This window comes from Ambystoma mexicanum, chromosome 11, assembly GCF_040938575.1.
Source record: "Ambystoma mexicanum isolate Mex_15411 chromosome 11, UKY_AmexF1_1, whole genome shotgun sequence".
NCBI classification, from domain to species: Eukaryota; Metazoa; Chordata; class Amphibia; order Caudata; family Ambystomatidae; genus Ambystoma; species Ambystoma mexicanum.
This window is the reverse complement of record NC_090934.1, coordinates 971,392,966-971,416,825: the sequence shown is the minus strand read 5'-3', so window position 1 is coordinate 971,416,825 and position 23,860 is coordinate 971,392,966. Positions and strand designations below refer to the sequence as shown.

The window sequence follows — 23,860 nt, the reverse complement described above, 5'->3', positions numbered from 1 at the left end:
TAAGTAATCAAAATATTGATAGAGGGGTGCAAATCTCGCACTACTACAAGGACATGAGTTATGGTGCTTCTCATCTAGGACATGCTGATAAGAAATGTACATATGAATGGTGGTGCATGTACGGACTGGTAATGTGTACAAAGTGAGGAGGCTTACAGAAAAACAGTGTTGCAACCTAATGGTTCGAATAAAGGGACGTCCACACAAGATTACAGTTCTATTTCTTCGGTACTGTTGCAGGTAAGAACTTGTATGTAGTCATAGTAGGCATTTATTGCTTTCACAAGCCTCAGTTGAAGTCAACTGGTTTATTTATGGCATTTGTCTGGTCACAGGCCTGTGATCCTTACTTTAGTCCTGTTGTCCAAAGTTCTATCTAGCTGACTCTAGATAAGTCTCAATGCCAGTCGCCCCCCCCACTCCCCCTACTTTAACCCCCCAACCAGGTCTGTTATTTCTCACTTGGAATAAAGCTTGCTGCTTATTGGTGGGACTGCATACCCGCCCTAATGCTGGAATTGTCACAATGTTAGTCTAAGGGGGCGTGGACAACCACCGGAACATGTCATTGCTTCCTCCATGCAATTCATGACAATCCTACAATGCACGGAGGATCCCTATTGATGTTGGTGACTGAGGAACTGATTTGGCACTGATTGTGGTGTTTCTCGAGGGCTAAACTGCCCAAATAATTGAAATTCCTACAGTTGTGAGTGACTCTCTACCACAGGCACTATGCACCCGGAGTGAGCAAAGACCCACGGTAATCTTTTTTTTTTTTTAAACTTTATTTTATTAGCATTTTTTATAATCTAACAAACGGGCTCAAAGCAATTTCAATAAAATGTACAAATGGCTTGCCCAACACACCCACCCCAAACGGACCCTACCCCCCAAGAAACTTGGACCCAGATGGGTCTCCTTATTTGGGGAGACGCTGTGGAAGCTCTATATGTCCGGAGCTTGAGAAAGAGCTTGAATGTTGACTACGTTTGTGGCTGTACATCGTCCACCATTCCCCAGGCCGTGGGCACCCGATCCCTCCTTCTTTCCTCCTCATGGGTCAGTGAACGTCCCATCCCCAGGTCTGCTGTACCCCGAACCAGTTCGCTTGGAATGTGCCCAACTCGTTCATCATTGCCGTTAGTTTGTCCATCAGAAACATGTTCTTAACCTTTTTCAACCAGACCTCCTTCTATGGGGTCTCCGGGCTCTTCCATTTCTGTGCCAGGGCCACCCTCCCCCCCTCAGCATGGTTTCCCACATCCTTGGGTATCTGGCTATGTCTGTGTCCTCTGGGGGGGGAGGCCCAGCAACATTGTCAGGGGCTTCTGGGGGAGTAGTTCCTCAGTAACTTCAGCGATCCAGCCCCGTACCTCCTCCCAATATGCCTGGACTTTCGGGCAGTGCCACCACATGTGACCTCTTGTACCGACCTGGTCACATCCCCTTGGACATGCGGGGGACACTCCCGTGAACATTTTCGCCAACTTCGCAGGATCCCTGTGCCACCCCTGCAAGATCTTGAAATTGTGTTTCATGTCCGCTGTAAATAAGTTCCCATGGAAAGCTATCTTAAATATCCTTGCCCAGGCATCCTCGGAGATCTCCTCCCCCGCCAAATCATTCCAGAAGGTACAGAACCTCCTCCTCTCCCCCAGGTTGACAGTGTTCAGTATTCTATACATCCCTGATACCGCCCCCTTCCTGGAGGTCGCTGTGTCCACAAGTTTTTCAAAGGGGGTCAACTGTCTTTTCAAGTTCTGGCCCCAGGATTGGTCGAATAAAATTCCCTTCAAGCGGAGATATTCAAATATGGAGAGGGACCCCTGCCCCAGGGTTTCTCATTTCCTCATAGGGCCGGAATTGCCCCTCCTTGAACATTTGCCCCGCCCATTCCATCCCCGAATCGGACCAGGACTGAGCGTTGCGGAACCCCCTGCTTCCCAATCTGAGGGGGTGACCCCAGAGCGATGACATCGGTGACGGCCATGACATTAGGTGTGCCGTCTGGGGGCTTTCCCGCCAGATCGACCAGAGGACTCCCAACATTGGGTGTGATTTTAGTCTGTTCGGAATGAACTTGCTTGGGGCCCACAGAAGGTCCCTGACCTTAAGCGGGTGGGCGTCCATGTCCTCCAAGTACGTCCAGTATGTATCCATCCCCTCCTACATATGTTCAAGAAGTACGCGCAACTGGGCAGCGCGGAAGTAGAGTTGGAGGTCCGGCAACCCGAACCCTCCCTCCTCCCTCGGTAAGGTCAGGATCGCTCTTGCAGTCCTCGGGGTCCTACCCTGCCATATAAACTCATGCACCGCATTCTGGAGGACCCTGAAGGTTTGGTCGGGAACACAGGTTGGGAGGGCGGTGAAGAGATATAGTAAGCGGTGAGTATGTTCATCTTCACAGCCGTCATGCGGCCGTACCAGGACAGGATCATTGACCCCCATCTCCTTGGATCCGCAGTGACCCTTGCCATTACGAGGTCGTAGTTAGCTGGGGCGAGGATGGAGAGGTCCCGGGTGAGGAGGACGCCCAGGTATCGGATGGAAGCCTTCCCTACGTTTATCCCTCCCAGGCTGATCAGGGGTCCCAGGGCCAGGTCCCTCGTTCTCATGGGGAGCAGGACTGATTTAGAGGCATTGATCTTGAGACCCGAGAGGCGACCATATGCAGCCATCAGGGACATGAGGGGGCGGGGGCGAGGATCCCGGGTCCACCAGGTAGGCCAGAATATCATCCGCAAACAGGGAGAGTTTAAATTCTACTTCGCCTCTCCGGATCCCCTTGATGTCTGGGTGTGCTCTGACCGCTATGGCCAGGGGTTCCATGGTGAGGACATAGATGAGGGGGGAGAGCGGACACCCCTGCCGCGTTCCCCGCGAGAGGGGGAAAGGCTCTGACAGCCTGCCATTCACCTGGACCCTGGTCTTTGGGGCCCTATATAGCGCCGCCACCCAACCCATGATGTGTGACCCAAAGCCCATTTTCTGGAGGGTGAGTTCCATGAATCTCCACTCCACCCTGTCGAATGCCTTTTCGGAGTCGAGCGACAGGACGCACGCGTCTAGGTCCGACACCTGGGCGTAGTGGAACAAGTCTATGGTTTTTCGGATATTGTCAGAGCCCTGTCTCTCACTAATGAACCCCACCTGGTCTCCGTGGACCAGCTTCGGCAGGATCCCCTCCATTTGCCCCCCCGATCACCTTAGCCAGGATCTTTACATCGGTATTCAGCAAAGAAATTGGGCGGTAGGGGGAGCACTCCGAGGGGTCCCTACCGTCTTTGGGGAGCACCACTATAATTGAATCCATCATGGAGTCCGGGAGGGATCCCCCTTTCAGCACCGCATTGAATACCTTAACCAAGTAGGGGGATAGGGTCGAGCAAAACCTCTTATAAAAATAGACCGAGTAGCCGTCCTCGCCGAGGGAAGTGCCCTCTTTCATGCCTCTGACCATGCGCTCCACTTCCTCCTCTGTCACCGGGGCCTCCAACCCCTCTGCCATCTCCCTGGACAGGGCCGGGATCTGTATCGAGTTCAGGAACCCCTCAATCTCCGCCTCCCTCCCGTTGAATTCAGACGAATATAGTTTCTTATAGTATCGGCGGAAGGCCTCCCCAATGTGGGATGTGTCGTAACCTACCTCCCCCACCTCGTTCTTTACTGCTTTCACTAATCTGCTTCTCTGTACCTCCCTCAACTTCCAAGCTAAAATCCTGTCCGCCCTGTCCCCTTTTTCGTAGTACTTTTGTTTGACCAATTGAAGGCTTCTCTCTGTCTGGTGGAGGAGGAGGTCTTTCAGCTGGAGTCTGTAGTCCTCCAGGGCGGCCACCTGGCCTCGATCCAAGGGGACTGTGGGGAGCCCCCCCGGTTGGAGTTGGGCTATTTTCTCCCTCAGTAGTCTTTCCTGGGCCTCCCTCTCCCTCTTTTTCTGGGCTCCCATTTTGATCAGGACTCCTCGTAGGGTAGCCTTAAAGGCATCCCATAGGGTATGCAAACCTACCTCCCCATTATCGTTAAGTTTGAAAAAATCTGTGATGGCCTCGAGAACTTCCTGAGCTAGTACCTCATCCTTTAACAGGGAGTCGTTGCACTTCCACCTCCCCCTGCGTTCGCTTAATCCTCCCCTTGCTATCGTGACTCGGGCCAGGTCGTGGTCGGACCAGGGGACGGGGTCAACCCTATGGCCTGAGGTGAATGGGTGCAGGATCTCGTCCACCAAGATAGTCTATCCTGGAGAACGACGCATGAATGGTTGAATAATATGTGAAAGGGGGGTGGTGTTCATTCTGGGGATCGGGATCGTGTCCATCAGTCCCAAGTCTAGATTAACCCTTTGGAAGTTACGCGCCATGGTCCCATCTGACGCCCTGGAGGGCTGTGGACCTGTGCGTTTTCTGTCCCGGTTGGGTCCAGGACCATGTTGAAGTCCCCCTCCCCCCCCCCCCACCACCACCGAACCATGAACAAAGTGCTTGGGTTTGGCCTTCATTTGGGGCATAGATAACAGCCAGGGTGAGCGGGGCCCCTTGAAGGTACCCCGGCACCATCAGATAGCGGCCCTCTGGGTCTTTCAGCATGGCCTCGTTCTCGAAGCCTGCATTCCTCGATACTAAGATGGCAACCCCTCTCTTTTTGCCTTTATGGGAAGCACTGAAGACCTCCCCTATTCCTCCTCCCCGCATTTTGGGCTCATTACCCCGTGGCCAATGAGTCTCTTGCACAAAGAGAAAGTCGAGGTGGCCCTTCTAAATTCCCTGCAGACCAGGGATCTCTTCGTGGGGGTATTTAAGCCCCGTACATTTAGGGAGCCCACACCCAGGGGGGGCAGACTGTTAGACATAATCTAGAATTTCCTCTCTGTCAACGTTCTCAACATGCTCTTCCTAGCGTGCTCCCTTGGTTCGACTTTTCGTTCCCCGGCTCCCCCCTCCCCTTCCCTCCGGGTGGGCCTAGAACAAGACCCCAACTGCCCCCCCTTCCCCAAACCGTAACTGAACTACCCCAACTTCGTGTTTCCCCCCCCCCCCCTTCCCCGGCGTCCGGCCAAATAGTTCTGCCATCCCTGGCTACTGGCCGAACCACCAGAGTACCCGCTGCATCCGGGCATTCTGTGGAAAGCGTGTTTCTGTGAGCCCCCCCCTCCCTCCTTGCCGTCCCCCTCATGACTCCCCCATACTTGCTGTTCGTAGGGACGCTATCAACGGTGAATCAGCTGACTTTTCTGTGCACCCCACATGACTCGGTGGGTTTCCCCAGACCTCAATCCTCGGAATCGTTCCGCTCCCCCTCCTTAACTGGCGATGGGGTATTCATTTTCCTGTATTTCCTCGCGCCAGTTTTTCATCTCCTGTCTTTCGACGGGCCCGGGCTCCCCGGGGTATCCCTCCCCGGCCCCGACGGGGCCCTCCTGGGATTCGAGTCCACAACGTAGTCCTGGATGGCTCCTCGTATGTCGTCTTCCGTGGTCAGAGTTGACCGCTGGCCCATGTACTCAAAGGTCAAAAGAAAGGGATAGCCCCAACGGTAGCGGACCCCCTTTTCCTTCAGCAGGAGTGTTAGTGGGCGACACATCCTGCGTTTGGCCAGGGTGTAGGCGGAGAGATCTTGGTACATTGAAATCTGGGCGTTGTTGTAGGTGATCTCCCGAGCCTTCCTGGCTTCCTCCAACACCTTTGTTTTTTCAGAGTAATAGTGGAACCGGACCAAGATAGACCGGCGGCCCCCCGCTCTACCCCCAGCCCTGTGCACTCTATCGAACGTGGGTTCCGTAGTCATTTCTTCAGCAAAGAGGATGGTGATGATGTCTCTCACCGTGCGGGTAATGTCTCTCTCAGTTTCCCTTTCCTGTTCCGGTACCCCAAAAATTCTGAGATTGTTCCTCCTTTCCCTGTTTTCAAAGTCGCCCATCTGCCTTGACCTTTCCTCCTCCCTTTTCTCCAGGGCCGCTATCCTCAGCCCTAGATCCACCTCTAGAGATGTCGATGATGTTTGGTTGGTCACAACCTGCAACAGTCTGTCTTCGACCTTATCCACTCTTTGATCTATTTTTTTTTTCAAATTTCTGGGCAATGTCAGATCGTATGTCCCTGATCTCCTGTAATATGGAGGCGAAGCCTCTTTCCATGGCAGACGTGGGGGGTCCTAGGGTCTCTGACTGTGCGTCCTTTGGTGGGGCTTGGGCTTCTCTTGCTGGACGCCATCTCCTGAAAGCGGAATTCCTGTAAGGTTTGCCGCCAGTCCATCGGGCTCCCCCCCCCCTCCCCTGGTTCAGCCAGTGGTTTCCTTCCTGGGGCCCTCAGATCGGGGTCGTAAAGACGGGTGGGGAGGGGGCCCCCGGACGAGGTGCGCCCCTCCCCTGCTGTCGTGTGCTGCTACAGGGGGTTTTCACCAGGCGGGCACACGCCCCACCATCTCCAGGCGGGGGGCCACACACCCGGGCTGAAGGGGCCGCAGTCCATTTAGGTTGCCACTGGTCAGGGCAGACTGTTCTTTATGGGCCACAGGATACGTGGACTCCACCCCCCAATTCACTTCACCTTCGTCCCCAAGGCCTGGCAGGGTCCTCGCTCCCGGGGACCATACGGGACTGCTCGGGCTCTCCTCGTGGGGGCGGCGGGGCCCCGGGCTCAATCCGGTGGGGGGCACCACACTTGCCTGTCCCAAATGGATCTTCCCACCCCGGGCCTTCCTCCTTCACGGCGCGCGGACGAGGACCACCTCGCCCGCCCAGTAGAACTTCACCTGGCCCGGGCTCTTTCCGTTGTGGCGTGGGGCCAGCTATCCGGCTGGGGGCGTCCCGCCCAGTGCTCTGAGGTTCGCCCCCACTGTCTAGGCCCCGGAGCTTCGGGGCCAGTTCAAGGGGCCGCAGGGCTCCCGCACCTCTCCAGAGGGATCACCAGCGCGGGTCCTCCCAACGCTGGTTTCTTCCCGTCGACGAGTCGCGGGGACAGGGGTGGGGGAGGGGCGCGGGTCCGTAGCATGGATCAGGCCAGGCCCCGCGATCCGTCCTGGCCCCCGATCGCGGGACCAAGTGCTCGACAGGATCGAGGGATCGGTCAAGGAGGGCGGGAGAGGAGGGAGCCCTCTGTGTCCGCGCGGCTTCACTGGAGCTCTTCTTCACTTCTTCGGCGCCATGGCTGCCGAGGCCCAATGCGGCCGCGTCCCCGCCTGGCACTGCGAGTCTCGTTCTCGCGTTTCCCGGGTGCCGCGAGCGTCGCTCCTTCGCTCGTTGGGTGCCCGGAAGTTTCCTCGCGCCCCTCCGTCTTGCTGGGTCCGCCTGGGGGTTTTCAGGGGGGGGCTCAATCCCCTAATACTGCCCTGCTACGGCGGGAGCAGCACGATCAGGCAGCCATTGCCTGCGCGCCCCCTGGTGGCCTTCATCGACCCACGGTAATCTTAAGGAGAAATGAATTCAAAATCTGCAGGTGAGTGCTATTCTTCTCCCCCTCTCTCCCTGAGATGTGTTTGCTGCAAATGAGATATGGGTTAGAATTGCGGTGCTAGTGGTGGAATGTGGTTTTCTACTCGAGGCTTTTGGATTCTGTAATCCTGACCTACATGCGCGGAGGTCTCCTGGCAGAGCAGAACTGGAGGGATAGATTTCCCTGGAACGCGAATGCAACTGTGTTTTGGACAGCGGAGGCAGGAACTGCGCAGTGTGCCATGGCAGGCATGCTTCTACTGCATCCCAAACACACGGAAACCCAATAATATCAATGAGTAAACTGCTTGCTTCACAGGTGCACTACATTGGGAGTCTGGGGTGGGAAAGAGGTGCCCCACAGGAACAGTGCTCTTTGCACTGGACAGTAGCATTGGGATAGGAGGCAGGTGACTGGACTTTGGATCTGTGGTGAGGTAGTATAAGCTGAGTGGCTTCTGTGTTTTTGGTGGCTCTTGGCTCTCTACAGCGAGCTGTTGCTGTGCTTTGTTAAGCAAGCCCTCGTCATGGTCCAATGGAATGGAGACTGTTTATGCTTGACAAAATGAGTGAGCCTGCATTATGGCTGCAATTCCCTACCAGATACTATACCATTTGGCTCAGCAGCAGGGGAAGGCCTTTTGGGGTTTGCTTTTGCAGGAACCGATTTTGTTTGTGTGCTAATTCTGGACAGAGGTATAATTGGTGTTTCTTCTTGAACCCTCCTACTGAGGCATGGTCAACACGGCCCTGAGATGGCGATGCCGGGTAGGTTCTGTGCAACGTATGGAGCTTACAACTGTAGGAGCAGTCATTTGCATAGCTAAGACCACTGGAAAATAATTATGGACCCACAAGTAGGTAAACATGAATTTAATTCTATAGAGCTGATGGCAGTGTTTCACGGATCACTACATCTCCTGTTCTGCAAGAATCTACTGTCTTGGCACACACGTTATTGGCTGCTATAAAGGACTCGTGGATGGCTCTGGAATAGAAAATTGTAGAAATGGGATCTGAGATTTCGCTCATACAGCCGGACCTCCATAAAGTGAGAGAGCGGTGGCTGGAACCAAAAACCATGAGACCACACAGTCTCCATGTTCTAATCCAGGTTAGCTGAAGTAATGTATTAGAACTGTGAGTTGGAAAGACAGGTAGAGTTGCAGAGGTATATTCTGTCATATAACTTCCAGATCCTGGGTGTCACCCTCTGAACCTTCCTTATTGAATCCTGGTCCTGTGTTGTCAAGAGAAGTCCTACTATGGTTACCGCTGCCCACTTTGTCTTGCCTTTCCCTCTTGGTCGGTTGGGGTGCTTGGCATGGTGGCTCCTCAGTAGGTCCTCTCTGTCACCCCCGAGCCCTCGGTTGGACTCTTCGTTGAGCATGGCCTTTCACGCTTGGTTTTGTGGGGCTTCACCTGGCCCCAGGTGCCTTTTCCACCAGACGGGACGCTTCCAATTCCTGTTTCCCCCTGTGTAGCCTCTTTGGTCCAGTTTGTACAACCTTCTAGGTCTCCCGCCAGTATCGCAGCTTGGAATGCAGACATCCCACCACTGCCCCATGTAGTTGGATGTTGGTCAAGGTGAGCCCTTTAATGCTTTTCACCTGTTAAGAGGAATGCACAACCTCATACTAGCCCTTTGGATGCTGATCTCACTGCCATCATTTGTGTTTCTTTCACTGGCCCTGTATCTCCTTGCCCTGCCATGTGGACCTGTTTGTGTAGAGATGGCCTATTCTGCAACTATCCTTGTTTTCTAAATGGTTCCTCACACTCGCATGTTTACTTGTGTCTCACACTCATAGATATGAAAGGAAAAACTGGTAGGCCTGGTATGTTGCAGCAATTTATGTTTTTTAATAACATATTTAAAGCCCACAGATGTCTGGCTGCAGACCGTCCAGTGATGCCTACCTAAAACTTGTCTCTTTGCTTTGGATCTGCAACCTAGAGGCAACCTTTAAGTCACTGTGGCCAACCACCTTTGCAAACTGTTACCCAATCAACCACATCACTATATGTGTCACTTTATATCTCAATGTAACCAGCTTTATGCATCTATTGTAAGTTTTCTTTTTTCTGTAACTGGATCCAGCGCCTTGATGCCTTCGGGTTTAGCACGCTTTACAAATGCCAAAATAAATAAATATATGCTTTAACCCTTTGTACATGCTAATTATGCTGGTCACTCCTCTTGCCTTTCCCAGTGCCTCATATAACCCCCATTGCTGCTGAAATCAGTCCATCCCTAACTTCTAGCCAGTAAGATGACTGGGATTCTAGAAGTCAATGAAGTGCCCTGTTTGGAATGTCCGAAAAGCTAAGAGACCCGCCTACTCTGAGTTGGGTGAATGGAGGGCGCCCTAATAAAATATCTGTACGGACAAAGTATCAAATTGAAGATGTACCAGCCAATAGAAATGTGTCTTTCCTCCGCTTGGCTGGCTGACTCATTCCGGCGGATTGCTCTTTAATGCAGCTACTGTTCCCTTCCTTTGGGAATAATATCACTCCTCTATTTGCTAGAGCCCTATTCCCAACATAGGTTGGGAGGGAATGCGCTCTTTGAAACCTCTGGGGTATTGCAGAATTCAGGCAGGAGTGAAACCTCCTGGAGTGGAGCTGGGAGGGGCTAGGAGTGGAAACTGCCAAAAGGTGTTCTATCCCTATCAGGGGGGCTGTACCTAGGAAGACGTGATGCGCCACCTATCTAAAAGAAAACGAGAAATCTATCCCTACTCTACAGTATGCAATAAATCTGGCATGTCCTAAAAAACCCACATTGATGGTAAACCATGTAGGAGACTGAGCACCACTGTCTTGACCTTTGAAGAGACCAAAGGGTCTGGGACCCATATTTTGAGAGGATTGAAGAATTGTACATCCAAGGCAAAGCCTGGCAGGATAGTGACCCGGACCTGAGAAAGCGTCTCAGACACATATGTTGAGAGAATTGTAGAGCTGTGGATGCAAGGATAGTGAACCGGGCCTGATTAAGAGACACTATAAATCTGAGAAAGGAGTCTGGGGCCGACATAAAGAGAAGACCAAATGGATCGAGCGATATCCTTTGGTAAAAGTCAGAAGAGTACAGAAGGAAAAGAGAAGTAACCTTTAAAAAGAGTCAAGAGAGGACCAGGGGAAGAGATAGAGATTCTTTGCCTAACGTCAAGAGAAGACAAGAGGCAGGAAGCTATATCCTCCGGTAAAAATCAAGACCTCATGATGGAGAGCCTAAAAAAGGCTTGGGGAAGGGAAGCATTTCCCACACCTTTGTTGAACTATAAAGAATCTCCTGAGAAGGCCTGGCAAATGGAGACCCCTCCCCATCTGTGTGGAACAATACCGGAAAACCTAATAAGGGCTAGGGGAAGGAGGATATTCCCCAACCATTTTCGAACTGCCGAAAACCATCAAGAAGGAGGGAGCCACTCTTCTGGAAACAGGGTGTTACATATTTTATAGTTTCTTTTGAATTTCAAGGGTTGGAAAATGGGTTTGGGTCACAGGACATTGGTCTACTCGATTTTGAAGGACGTGTTGACATCATCCTTTGTTTTATCTGAGGCTGGGAAACCCCTCTTAGTTATAGGCACATGTGGGGTTCTTATTTTTCTATTGAATAAAAGGTTATGCCAACAAGCATGCCATTTTTGTGTACCGCGTCTACTTCTGCACCCTTACAAAGCGGAAGTGAAGCTGAAGGCTTTACTTGCCAGGCTTTACTTGCCCTCAAAATGGCAAGCAAAACGATTGGGAGTACATGGAAACTATGGAGGGAAAGTTGCTAATGGAGAAATCTTCCTTAACACAGCCCACTGCATCATTTCTGAATAACCTTACCTGAAGAAGCTATACATTGGCTTATGACATTTGGGCAGAAGGCCCAATATCGTCTCATTTTTCTTGTATTGGTTTTGCCTATTTTCCTTGCATTTGGTAATTCACATGCAATTCTATTTTCCAAATGCCGAATGTGTATATTTTATATCTGATTTTTGTGTTACAATGCTTACTTATGATTTTTATATGCCTACTGTGTAAATGCCTAAAAAACTGTATTTGTGTTCATACTTACTGTCTAACCTGAGTAAATGGTGTTGCTATGTGTGAACTCATTGTAGCTCTAGACCATGCTCCCACTTACTTAAGTCCCGTCCCCTATCCTCCATACTGTATGGTCGCCCCTTCCAAGGGACGGGGGATGGAATCCCCCACACCAGGAAAAACCCTCCTCCCCTTCAAATCAAGAGGCGCGGCCCAGGGAGCATGTGCTGGCCCGACTCTGCCCTCCAGCGCCACACCCCAGTCCCCTTTTCCACGTCGACGGGAACAGGCCGAGATCATCAGCGTTCCTGGGTTTGGCTTCCGCCATGTAATTCTTTGTCTTTTTTGGCTTTTCTATCATTCAGGTACTCTGTCCTCAGGCGTCACGCTCCTCCCTGGCGCATGTCGACTTCTACAGGGTTCAGCAGGTGTTCATCCTGCAACGGGCTCTTCCCAACTTCAGACCCCCACGCCCTCTGCCTACATTGCCTTGGCTCAGACCACGGTTGGCAATCATGTTCGGCGTGTGACTCGCTGTCCTCGAAGACGCTGAAGAACGGACTAGCCAGGTGGAGGGAAATCTTCCAGAGGTCGCCTCCAGAGGATCTCAAGAACTTTGTGAAGCATCGAACCAGGCCCAAGGTAGGGCCGATATTTTCCAGCGCACCCTGCAAGGGAGACTCCTTCCCAGGAACTCTCCCGCGTGGGAGGGACCGGCCAGGTCCTTCTACTGGCACGTGCACCGAGGCTGCTACAGCAACTGGCCTTCGGGTCGAGGGGTCCTCAGATCCTCCAGGGCACAGTGTTGAGGGACCGGAAGGTCCTTGTACCGGGTCTACACCCGAGGGGCTACGCCCTTTTACCGGCACAATGGCCGAGGGGCTACACCCTACTAACAGCAATACATCCGAGGGGGCACCTAAATGCAGCTCTACCGACCCCTGGGTCGAGGGTGTCACACCTACCGGGCCGAGGCCCGAGGAGCAGGGTAGGCCTCGTGATCCACACGCAAGAGTCTTGGACGAGGCCAGGCACAGCGGGCTGAGCAACACGTTGCAGACACATGGCAGGCAGCTCAAAAAAATGCCTGCCGCACTAGAAAGGGGCACCCGTCCGACACCATTCCATGAATTCGGTGAAAAACTAGTGTCAAGGTGGGACTGGCCTCAACCAGGTACGTGGCCTACAGTCTACCCTTCTTTTGCGCAGGGCAACTGTCCTTTGCCTCCATATGGACAGGGAATGCAGCAGCTCCAGCAGTACCCCGCTACCCCGTCGGTACCCCCTGCCACCTCTTTGGCCAGTGAGGAGGTGCTATTCAAGAAATTCCTCGACCTCATGAGGTCTCCTCAGATGGGTATTTTCAAGTACACAGTCAGGGAAGTCCTCCCCGCCATGCTAAGGCACCACAGACACCTCCATCGGGCCCCCTGGCCCAGGTGTAGCTGCCTCCTCCGGCTCCACAGCTAACTCTGCAACCTTTACTGCCTCCTCAGCCTCCGGCTGCAGTCCGAACACCCCAGCCTCTGGCGCCATCTACTCCTCCTCCACAAGATCCTCCAGATCCGCAGGATACAGACGAGGAGGAGGATCTGGACATGTCATCCTCAGCAAGGGCCTTCCACGAATGTCTTGCTGGCCTAGCTGAGTACTGTCACGACCCTCAGCCCTGATCCCCACTGGAAAGCCCATTGGCCAGGTGGAATCAGGGCTCGGATCATTAATAAGGCCGGGCATCCACTCTTCAGGCCCTCTTGGTGCCAGTCCTGGCGCCTTTGGTGCCAGGCTCATCAGTTAGGAAAGGCTTAAGGGACTACTTTATTTAGGTTTTCAGCCAACATGGAGGCATCCACATAGCTGTGTTCCTAGAACCAAGCTATGCGGTCTAGTGTTTTGGGTTTGTTGGCCTGCGGACTACTTTACCTGAACTACTTTACAGTGGCTATTTAAACCACACCCGAACAAGACCACATGCTTCGTGTTACTTTGCTTCTAGCAACGTGACACTCACCGTGTCCAGCTTTCTCTCGAACCTGGCGAATTCCGGACCTGCAGAAAACAAAGAACATCGTTGGCAGCAGAATCTTACCTGCAATCTTCATCCTTCTCTGCTTGCAGCTCCTGGGCAGCTCTGTTGGAGGAGTTTGCCGCCCGGATCGAAGTGACCTGAGGAAAGGAGAAAGACATCATTAACGGAGGTACCAGAGACATTAGAACCATAAAAGCGCTTAAAGACTTACCTGGCTGGTTGCTTTTCCACCGGCACTGCTCCGGAAACTCCATCTGTGCTGGGTACTCTCCGCGACCTACGAAAAGAGAAAAGCACAGGTCAGTGAGGACAAGGCATCGCTGCGCTACGCAAAGCGCCTCCTCACCGCATCATAGCGCTATAGCTCGCCATCATCTCCCGGTGAGAACCAGCACATCCCGTTCTCCCAGCGGAGACTCCGCGCTCCTAGAGGAGATAAAAAGAGACATTAGAACAGACAAAAGGCATGGAAGAATTACGACGCCATCAATCGCAATAAGACCTACCTGAAAGACACTACAAGGGCCGCAGTCTGTGAAGTAACTGGACCGCCAGCGCCGAACGCACCCCTGCCCAGAGAGCAGGACGGAGAGCCCACCGATTCCGGCAACCAGGCGGAACTCCCTCGACACTGAGACCACCAGGGAACCATTGGGAAGGGCATCAATGACCAGCTGGTTGGGTGGCATCCCCGTGGATACCAGGTGAGCGTAACAGTACCTGGGCCTCCCCCAACCTGAGGTCGAACAGCTGGCAGAGGGGGTTCTGGCTGAAGTCTTCAGGAGATTCCCCTCTGCCAACACAGAGATTCCACTGCAAACTGATGTGGTCTTCCTGGCCCAGAAAGGTTGGCTCAAGACCCACTCGGTCCAGCAGGTCAACCAACGCCTGGACGCCAAGTACAGGCAAATGGAGGGGGATACACTCTTGCCCTCGACCCATCCTCTGGCACATTCCTTGGTGATCGCTGCTGCATCACTTTACTCCAAGCCTCAGTCGTCCTCCGCCTCCTCTGCGGCGCTGCTAGGCAAGGAGAAGATCTTGGAGGCGTATGGCAAGAAGATCTACTCCAACGCCTCCTTGCACCTGCATCAGGCCAACCCAGATGCCATACTGGCTTCCGCCAACCAACGATTATGGCGGGAAATTGCAGTCTTCCTCCCGGAACTCCCCACCCAGTGCCAATCACGCTTTAAGGTGGGGCTAGCGGAAGCTAAGCTCGTGGCGCATGACCTCATGTAATCCATAGTGGCTCATATCGATACCTAAGGCCGTGCCATCTGTATTTCCACGGACATGAGAACAGCCTGGCTCCGGGCAACGAAATTCAACCCGGATGTCCAGGAGCGCATTCTAGATCTACTGTTCGAGTGGGGGGGGGGGAATTTCTTCGTAGAGCTGGACAAGAAGAACAGCTCACAAACAGTGAAGTCTTTATCCATTCTTACAAAGACTAAGCCCAAGTTGTACACCCAATCTCAGCAGCGCTCGGAAAAGGGTCGTACATGTGGGAGAGTTCCTCGGCTTCCTGGAATGCAGATCTAGGCAGCCGGACTGCTTGCTGTCTCAGAACCGGTGCAAACAACAAAAAGGAGGGGGGGGGAGTAAGGGCTATTTCCAGTCCCCCTTCTCAGCCTCCGAGGGAAAGAAGGCATGACACGCACCTTCAGGTCCACGTGTCTCCTGTGGGGGGGCAGGCTTGCTCTCCTTCAAAGATTCTGGCGCCAGAATTCCGCGGACCCTTGGATCCTCTCCATAGTATCCACGGGTACCGCCTTCCTATCCCAGCCTCTCCTCCCCTCCACTCCCACAGGTTGGGACAGCAACTCCTTTGGTTGAGATCTGGTCGCTTAGAGAGCCAGGCAGTGGAGGAAGTCCCAGCCTCCCGGCAAGGCTTTGGCTTCTTCTCCAGGATTTTCTCCATTCAGAAGAACCACCAGGTGGGCCTGAGAGTTGTGCTGGACCTTTCCACCCTCAACTTCTTACTACCCCTGCAAAAATTCAAGATGGTTACCCCAGCTTTTATAGCGAAACATTGGACAAGGGAGACTGGATGTGCTCCCTAGACCTGAAGGATGCATACCTACATATCCCGATTTGGAAGCCCCATCGTTCTTTCCTACGGTTCAGGATCATGGGCTACCATTTCCAATACAAAGTCCTCCCATTTGGCCTCAACTCGGCCCCCAGGGTCTTTACCAGACTCATGAACGCTGTGGCGGCCCTCCTCGGAGTGCAGGGCCTCCACACCTACCCATACCTCGACGATTGGCTCGTTAGGGCTACATCTCCGGAAGCAGTTCTCTACTCTTCCCATGTCCTTATGAAAAACACTGCACGACCTAGGCTTCTCGCTCAACCTCAAGAAGTTACAGCTGCAGCCTATGCACTCTGACATTCCGGGGACTCATTTGGGACACATGCTCCGAGCGGGTTTTCCTGTTGGAGGACAAAATATCGGCCATTAAGAGGGCCACCACCCACTTTCTCAGCAGAGCGGGGACCTCAGCATGGTGGTACTACTGGTGGCAGTCCTGTTAGCCATGCCGCACACGAGACTACGGATGAGAAGGATCCAGCTGCACTTCATGGAATCAGGAACAGGGCTCGCAATCCGAAATCATCAACGTTCCTCCATCTCTCCACCCGGACCTACATGGTGGTCCATGGACTGCAACCTAAGGACGGGCAAGCCCTTTCGGCCACCCTCTCTGCAGGCCACCATAACCAGACTCCTCGCTCGAGGGCTGGGGAGCCACCCTGGACGATCTCTCGGTCCAGGTCACCTGGACTCGGCAGGAGCAGGAATACCACATCAATTGGCTGGAGCTGAACGCCATCTGGCTAGTGCTCAGAGCATTCCTACCACTTCTTAGGGGAAAGGTTTGCCTCATCCAGACAGACCACTCGACCAGCATGCACTATGTCAACAAGCAGGGAGGCACCAGATCCCCTCCTTTGTGCAGACTGGCGATAAGTATGTGGGAATGGGCCCTGGAAAACATTTACCTCTAGGCAGTCCACCTCCCTGGGGAATCCAACCTGGAGGTGGACAGGCTCAGCAGGGTGGGAGCGGACAATTACGAGTGACAGCTAAACAACCTCATTATTCAGGAGATCTTCAACAGGTGGGTCACCCCCAAGTGGATCTCTTTGCCACCTGGCACAACAGGAAGTGTCCCCAGTTCGGATCCTGCCAGGGTCAGGGCCTTGGGCTCTCTGTGTGATGTATTTCACCTCCAGTGGACCGGCATGAAGGCCTACGCCTTCCAGCCTAACGTACTCTTAGTCCATAGTCCCCTTTCCTCCATACGTCCCACCAACCTCCCCCCTAATAATACTGGTGTCATTAGCTATGGTAAATCTATTGTCGACGCGACAATGGGGACTGAGGTGTGGTGCCGGAGGGCGGAGTCGGGGGCAGTGCATGCTCCTTTGGCCGAGCCCTGCATGCCTCTAGATTTGAAGGGGAGGAGGGTTATTTCTGGTGGGGGGGGGGTTCTGTCTCCCGTCCCTTGGAAGGGACGCCCATACAGTATGGAGGAAAGGGGACAATGGACTAAGAGTACGTTAGTCACTACAGTGAGTAATTTATAATTTTCCTGACACTAAACCTTGCTCAATCTACCTTATCTTGATTGGGGTTTGGCTAACTTTTCAGTGTTTTCCCTGGTTACCATACATCTGGTGGCCTCCCAAAATCCTCCCTCCAGGGCTGATTTTAGAAATCCATCTCAACACCTGCTCACACATGCTTACACATTTCTTTGCATAATCTCAAACTATTAATCCTTCCTGGTCCCACTGAATTTTAAAGTCTTGTCAAATCGGTATTACTACAAAATATCGCAGATAATCACTGTGAATCCGACAATGTTGAATTCTTTAAAGCCCCATTTCACTACATATAAATGTGGGGGTTAAGTTGATAATAAATATGCAGAAGTGTGGGAGAGCTGCAGGGGAGGATCTCCCCCCACCATATATATATATGTGTATATATATATATGTGTATATATATATATATATATATATATATATATATATATATATATATATATATATATATATATATAAATAATTATTTTGAAGTGGGGTAAAAGAAAAAAATTATCCAGTATTTTCAGATTCAGTGTTTTTTTCGTTTGATATTTTTGTTTGGATATTTTCACATAGAGCTGCATTTCTGCTCTACCACCCACACTTTGGATCTCTTTACAGCGGTGTCGAGCGTTACCTACAGGCCAGAGGTAGTATCCCCTATGTGGGCACCCAAATGCAGACATCTTGACCCCTTTCCAATGCCATCACTAAGACAGCCCCATATAGCATGGCGGTAACTGGATGCTAATGGTTCTTGCGTCTTCTCTCTGTTTTCTCCACTTGTTTCCATTACTATTCTCCTGTGTGACTTGCTCAATGGGGACTGGACCAGATGTTCAAGATCTTGGCACATGGATTGTTTAGTAAGGTAATCTCTACAGACAACCTCCAAACTAACATTGCAACCTCTCCCATGCAACCCCTCTGCATTCTCTTTTAGAGTGCCGGATAACAGCTCTAAAGAAGGACCTCCTGAGCTGCAGAGGTGCCACTCAAAGCCTGTTTATATTGCTACTGGGACAGTTGTGTTGAGCTGGAGAGAAATGCACATTACCTTTGAAATGTGATGCTGTCTTTATATCAATACTACAAAACACAGCCTTATGCAACAGAATTTTCAGGCACAGCAATATATATTGCGGAAACCTTAATCGACTAATTTTATGATATTTGTTTTTTGCAGACAATGGTTAAGGTTTTCTCAGGGCGAAAACCAATGCTGTACAGTTTTCAGACTTCCCTGCCGCACCTGCCTGTTCCTGCAGTGAAGGACACCGTGCACAGGGTGGGTATGCTATTCAATGATGTGATATATTACGCTGCTTGTTTGCTACGTCAATGAAATGTATATGAATTCAATGTAAAGCAATGAAAGACTCTTTTGAAAATTATTTGTAGAGTTTATTACACCTCCCACAAAAAAGCTTGGACCGACCATTTACATTCACTTTTCATATGGCTGAAAAACCACAGCCAGAGGGGAGCCTAAGCGTACCCAAATCACTGCTAGTTCGCTCTGGAAAACCTTGCTCAATATTCTTCAAAAGGCTCTGTGCTCCTTGTGTCTAACCCAACCCCAGACACAGGCGCTCTCCTATACAAAGTCAATTACACCCTCTGCCCCATTTTAGTGAGGGAAAAACATGAACGCACACTCTCCCCCCCCACCGCCCACACACACTTTGCCACGTTGACAATTCCTCAGCAAAACTCTAGAAAAACAGTAGCCATTCAAGTCCCAGATTACACTGGCCACCTTACACGTCTAGTGTTATCAGTTTGGCTTCTACAATGTAAAAACTGTAACAATAAAGGTTGTTAATTGGGCTTTAAAGTTTTCCCGACTGGTCTCATCTGTCTATTTGTCTTCCTCGACCTATTAGCCTTCAACACAATAACCCTACTCTTTGCCCTCCTCTTCCTTCACCTCCTACTTCTTTTTCCCTCTCCCTTGCCTTCTCCTTCTATCATATCCATCATACATACATTGGGCCTCATTATAAGGTTGCTGGTCTGGAAACAATGGTACCGGTAACCTTGCCAGTACCGTTGTCTCCAGACTGGCAAACTAGCAAATCTGCCAGCGGTCTGACCTGGTGGCCGGAACGGCACCCGCTCTCAGACCTTGACGGATGCACCGGACCAATCCTTTATGGTGCTGGTGCATCCGTCCTCCCCATTCCCATTGAGTCCAATGTGACTCGAATGAGGAGTAATATTTTCAGGTGCCCGGCGATGGGCAATTACCGGGGCCGCTGGTTCTGTAATACCCCGGTAATTTCCCATTGCCGGGTGGCAGAAAAAAATGGACTCCGTTTTTACCGGCACGGCTACCGCCTGACTCAAAATCTGGCCCATTGCCTCAGATCATGCTGAGGCACCCAGTCCAGGATGCCTTCAATGTACCCAATTGTAATGCAATTAAAGAGGTAATCAATGGTGTTAGATGCCAATCCCAGAATGAATTCTGTCTGCTTTACTTTTACTCACTCGTCCATCTTCAGGTTTCTAGATATTTAGTATTTTATCTTGCAAAGATATTAAAGGTATGACATACTTTCCACTTCCTTCCCACCCTCGGGTATACATTACCCATAATGAACAACCTTTGATCTATAACACATGCTTGTTAAAACATCACAAGGGCAACACATTGCTGTCTGGCTTCTCCTACTCAACTCTTAACCCCCTACCCACAAGGCTGCCTTTATTGTAGGGACAGGCCTCATCTGTGAAAAAAGAAACAAGAACACAAAAATGGACTCAACAATATACGGTTACAGCTACGCCCAGCTCAAATAAGGTTCAAGGTGTTCTATAGCAAAGATAAATCCCTCCACACCCAGAAAGCAGACTTTCTGTATATGGCTGGGAAATTCTCTCTGGAGGCACCTTAACCACAAGCACAGCAAATATGACCAGGAATAGACGGACACTACTTCTACAACCACTTTCTGGAGCAATCTTTTGCTTTACTTAAGACTATACCTCTTGCTCCTGATGTTACAGAAGGAGGTCAATATCTTCTTCTTTACCCACTATTTCCCTTTGTTACTAAATCCCACCCACCACTATTCTACCCCTCCCTCCTCTACACCATCACACTTTATTGTATCGTGTTTTTATTTATTCTCCCAGCTCACTATCCACACCTATGTGTAAAGGACCTTGCATGTGTTTTTTAACCCTGCACAACTTTGCACATGAATCTTGTTTCACGCAATACATTTTGCACCTCTTGTGGCCAGGGAGCGGTTATATAAATAACTGTACTAAACAAAAATGGAAGTATAGTCATGTCATTGCTCTATGCTTGTATCGTTGTGTTTGAATACGACAAGCCAACTTACTTTAAAAACAAACTTATTCCATCACAACACTTCATGTCTCTCTTAAAAAGAGGAAATGTCTTGGTTGGGCTAACGCTCCCTGAATGCTAATTTGATTTGTTTGTTGGTTTCCAATAACCGACTCATGCAAGATATAAGCATTGCTTCAAAGTACTTAAGACAAGACTAGGCTGTCAATGAGGGGAGGGAAGGAGAGGGCAATGGTTGGGGGGTTGGGGGGGTTATAGGAGCAAGGCGAATGGGAATGGAACATTGAATGTTAAGCTAAAACTTTATCTTATGTTATTGTGATTTATACAGTGCACAACTGCCATTTGTATAGTCTCCAGGTGCTCTAGTGGATCTGAAAAGCGAGTGGGTAGGTTGGCTAGTGGAGAAATGGGGGGGAAAAGACAAGGGGTTGGACTTAACTGATGCTGTGTATAGAACTAGGATCAACTGGCCTCTTTGCGAGTGTACTGTCTATGTGGGATTTGGTGTGTGCGCCAGAGGTGTTTTGTTTCCAGATGGGAGTAGGGGGGGGCCTCTAGCGCTTCACTTGTTTGGGTAGTTGGGTTTGTTGGTGAGTTTGCAAGTTGATTTGAGAGGTTTAGGGTAGTTTGAAATGTTTCTATAGCCTTTGTGTTGGCAAGGTTGGTCAGCATTTGGGGAGTTAGGGTGGTTCAGTGTGTGGTTGAGTGTGAACTTATTAGTAGGTTTTTTCAGGCGTGAGAAACTCATGGTGACAAGACAGACACAAGTGATCACAGTTCATGGATGTTTATTGACCAATGAATGCTGTGTGCATGTTGGAAAAACGCCGTCTAAACCTAAATCTAAGATGGGACGTCGACCACCATATGAAAAATAAGGCAGTCCTTGTAGTGTTGTGTCAAAACAAATAGGCCTATACTAAGAAACCTTTTGCCAAACCTCACAACTAATACAACTAGGGGTGTGGGGCTGTTCTCAAGAAAAGAAAGAAGTGTTCTCAAATAATATGTCCGGATGCAGTAGCATGGGTCTCCCTTTCCCACGTTTTACACACTGGGTAAGATGGGACCTTGAACCACAGTACCGTCTCTGGCTTCTCCTGATTGAGACAGTTCCAATGGCAGCTCTCAGGACACACTCTCAGGCTTTTCTAGCACAAGATGATATTTCAGCTTTTAACCCTCAAGCTTTTAGTCATCAGGGTCGTCTATGGCCAAGTCTCGTTTCACTTGAAAGTTTCTTGCCTTCGAGGACCTGACTTGCTCAAACAACAAAACAAAAGTTCCTTTAACAAATGAAAGTCCTTTTCTAAAAATGACTGGGTGATGGGTTCACCCCTGGATCCCCCTCGGTCGGGCTTTTCACCCTTCTCAATTGTTTCAGTTTTTACATAGGGTGACGATTTCAACTTGGGGTCCCCCTTTTTTGGACAATGACCCCTTTCAATCGTATTCCACAATATATTACAGTTCCTTTTATGAGTCAATTTGAGGTGATGGCTTCACCCCTGGATCTCCCTCGGTCAGGCTCGGACCCCTCTTGGCTTGAACAGTATTCAATTCCCTTTATTCTCAAAGTTCACTTTTGCTGTGGGGTTTACTTCCTTTTTTCTCATGCTGCTTGTAGACCAAAGTCTTTCGATTGTACTGGGATTTTGCTTGACCCTCTGTATGACCACTTTGACCTATTTGACTGGCCCTCCTATGACCTTCTGTTACTTGTAGTTTCTCTCATATGGGGCTCGACCAGAGTCTCGCGAGTTTGCACCCACGTGGTGCCGATTTCCCTCTGCAGCTGACCTCCCCTTCACACTTTTACAGTTCATTCAAAGTTCATCAATTTTACTTCAAAAATGTGCTGTGTTACGATTCTCACTCAACTCAGCCCGGCTCTTATCGGTTCACTCCTCGACTCACTGGCTGTGATGAACCGCTTGGTCTTTGGCTTCTCTGGAGTCAAGGCCGGTACCACGGGGTCCAGGATCTTCCCTCTCTCCTGCTTATCGGCATAGGCTTTCCCTGTGTACCGTTGACATCTGCTGCAGGACACTTGTGCTATTGTTTGCAGTCTTAGGCTCTCTTCAACGAAGGTTCTGCAGGCCTGGGACGAAAATGGCAAGGTCACTTCTCTCCTCGCCACCTTATAGATTTCTGCCGCCTTCCTCCTTCTTTTGAACTACTGCATGGTAGCGTCTCCTTGTGCTGTCTGCTGTACTCGCCTTTCTCGCACTCTGCTCTCTGACTCCACCTTTTATCCCTGTGGGGAAAGGAAAGGGCCATCGGGTCTGTGTGATTTGGATCAATTGCCTAACTTTGCCTGACCCTTGTATTGGGAAATGTCAGGTAAACGGCTTTGGTGTTAGTCCGTTGCCCTTTGTGTTGTGCAAAAGCGTTAGTTAGAAAAGGGGGGGCAGTGATAGGATGCGGAAAAGTTGTTTAAAGAAGGGGAATACCGTGTCTCACCCGTCAGTGTCCTACTCCCATTCCCCCATGTGATCATCCCTCACTGTTCCACCCCAGGAACTTGATCCAATAGCGATGGCCGTGTCCTGGCCATCTGGATGACAGATCCTCGAGGTTTAGACAGGAAGACACCTTCAGGTTTCTCACGCAGGATAATTGGTGGAGAAAATAGATCAGGGCACGACACACAGTGATGAAAACTAAAAAAACACAGCAAATAATATAGCATAATGCTGTACAGTCACTTATACATGCATAGATCTGAGACGGTGTGTATGAACAATGCAAGGCATTCTTTTAGGTGAAGCCCTTTCCATGATATTCAGTTGTGGGCACACAATGTAGCATGATATAGAACAATATAGTGTGTTATATTAGGGTACCTAGACTGAACATGCAGTACTCCAGTATACAATTGGGATGCAACTATTTGAAGTGCTATATTAAGAAATCCTAGATCCAAAATATATCTGAGATGAAATGAGCTTAGTGTAGAGGGATGTAATGTATTTTAGGGTATACCTAGATGTGAAACACATTGTTGTGCGCAGTATCGATAAAAAGACATTTTTGTAGTTATCCCTAAGTGGCAGTGATAGAGTGCAATAAAGTGCAAATACCATGTTTTTTTGTGAGTATGCCTAGGTGGGAGGCAACAGTCTACAGGTCGAAATACAATGCACTTTCTCATGGGGAGCTAGATGTCAGGGCAAAGTAAAATGCCTAGAAGTAGCCAGTTATGATTTGTTGGGGCAGCCGGGCCTAGGTAGTGGTATCACAGGCTGGTATGTCTTACATGATTTTAGCAGAAGTCAGGAGCAGTATTTGATTTAGGGCTATAGTATGAGGCAACATTTCTTCTTCCCTTCGCCGGCAGCCTGGTTAAGGCTGCCCTTGGAGGCTTCATTTTGTGGGGGGATTGAGATCTCATGACTCCAGGAACACCAATGGAGTTTGGGAC

The 23,860-nt window shown here is 50.5% G+C and overlaps 1 protein-coding gene across 5 annotated transcripts in view; it reads left to right on the top strand.

Moving 5' to 3' along the window:
* The window catches only part of CPT1A (carnitine palmitoyltransferase 1A), a 634,145-nt gene that overhangs the window by 187,074 nt on the left and 423,211 nt on the right, over positions 1-23,860 (top strand). For all 5 annotated transcript variants that reach the window (XM_069624124.1, XM_069624123.1, XM_069624122.1 and 2 more), the window contains exon 5: positions 18,298-18,399. In XM_069624124.1, coding sequence (XP_069480225.1) covers positions 18,298-18,399 — 102 coding nt within the window. The remainder of the gene's footprint in view (positions 1-18,297; positions 18,400-23,860) is intronic.